Source organism: Echinops telfairi, unplaced genomic scaffold (genome assembly GCF_000313985.2).
Source record: "Echinops telfairi isolate 266 unplaced genomic scaffold, ASM31398v2 ScPeMD7_7407;HRSCAF=8445, whole genome shotgun sequence".
NCBI classification, from domain to species: domain Eukaryota; kingdom Metazoa; phylum Chordata; class Mammalia; order Afrosoricida; family Tenrecidae; genus Echinops; species Echinops telfairi.
The window spans coordinates 1,237,218-1,238,081 of record NW_022111307.1 but is presented as its reverse complement, the minus strand read 5'-3'; the positions used below and the strand labels follow the sequence as shown (position 1 = coordinate 1,238,081).

General features: G+C 38.0%; 1 protein-coding gene across 1 annotated transcript in view; it reads right to left on the bottom strand.

Annotated features, from left to right (window-relative positions):
- CLDN1 (claudin 1) overlaps nt 1-864 on the bottom strand; it is a 14,756-nt gene that overhangs the window by 5,301 nt on the left and 8,591 nt on the right. Inside the window, exon 2 of the mRNA XM_004713402.2 lies at nt 73-237. Coding sequence (XP_004713459.1) covers nt 73-237 — 165 coding nt within the window. The remainder of the gene's footprint in view (nt 1-72; nt 238-864) is intronic.

Sequence of the window (864 nt, the reverse complement as noted above, 5' to 3'; positions counted from 1 at the left end):
ACATCCAAAGGCAGATCTCAAACCACACCAGGGCTGAGGTATAAGGTGAAAGTGGGACAGGATTTCTCTTACCTGCAACAAGAAATATCCCGCCCCCAAAGACGGCCATCCGCATCTTCTGCATCTCATCATCTTCCATGCACTTCATACACTTCATACCCACAGTGGCCACAAAGATCGCTATCAGTCCCAGCAGGATGCCAATCACCATTAGTGCTCGCGTGGCTTGCAAAGTGCCTGACAAAAACATGTTAGACCATTTTAGAACATTTGAAAACATTTTAGAACATAAACAGGAGAATGATCGAAATGACCAGCCAAGTCCATATCACTGGTATGTAGAGGAAAGAAAGCTGACCTAGGATTCAGGAGACCTCTGTTCTAATCACAGGTCTGCCCATAACTAAAGATGAGACTTAGACTACTCAGGTGACTTAGATTCATTATGACCTAGTTTCTTCTCTAGGAGAACAAATGGTTGGCCTGCATGATGAATAATGGGCCTTAACATTTTTATTTCAACACAGATTCAAAATCAACCAGAAATGTAATTAATGTTCCAGTTGAATAGGTTTAGGTGAGCTAATACCACTTTAATCCTGACGAATAAGGGTTTTTAATTCAGAAATAACAACCATATGTATTATCCTTAATGTTAATTCATTTATAGTTAAAATGATTTACAATATGTCTTGGTATTAGTCAGCAGCTCTATACTTGATTCATTGTGCTTCTGAAAAACCAGTGAATTCAGAAGAAATGTATTTTTCATAGATTATCATAAAAGTCCTCTCTCCAGTGACTAGGAGAAAATATGTGAACCACTTTTTAAACAAAACATAAAAACAACAAACCTTTGAGATG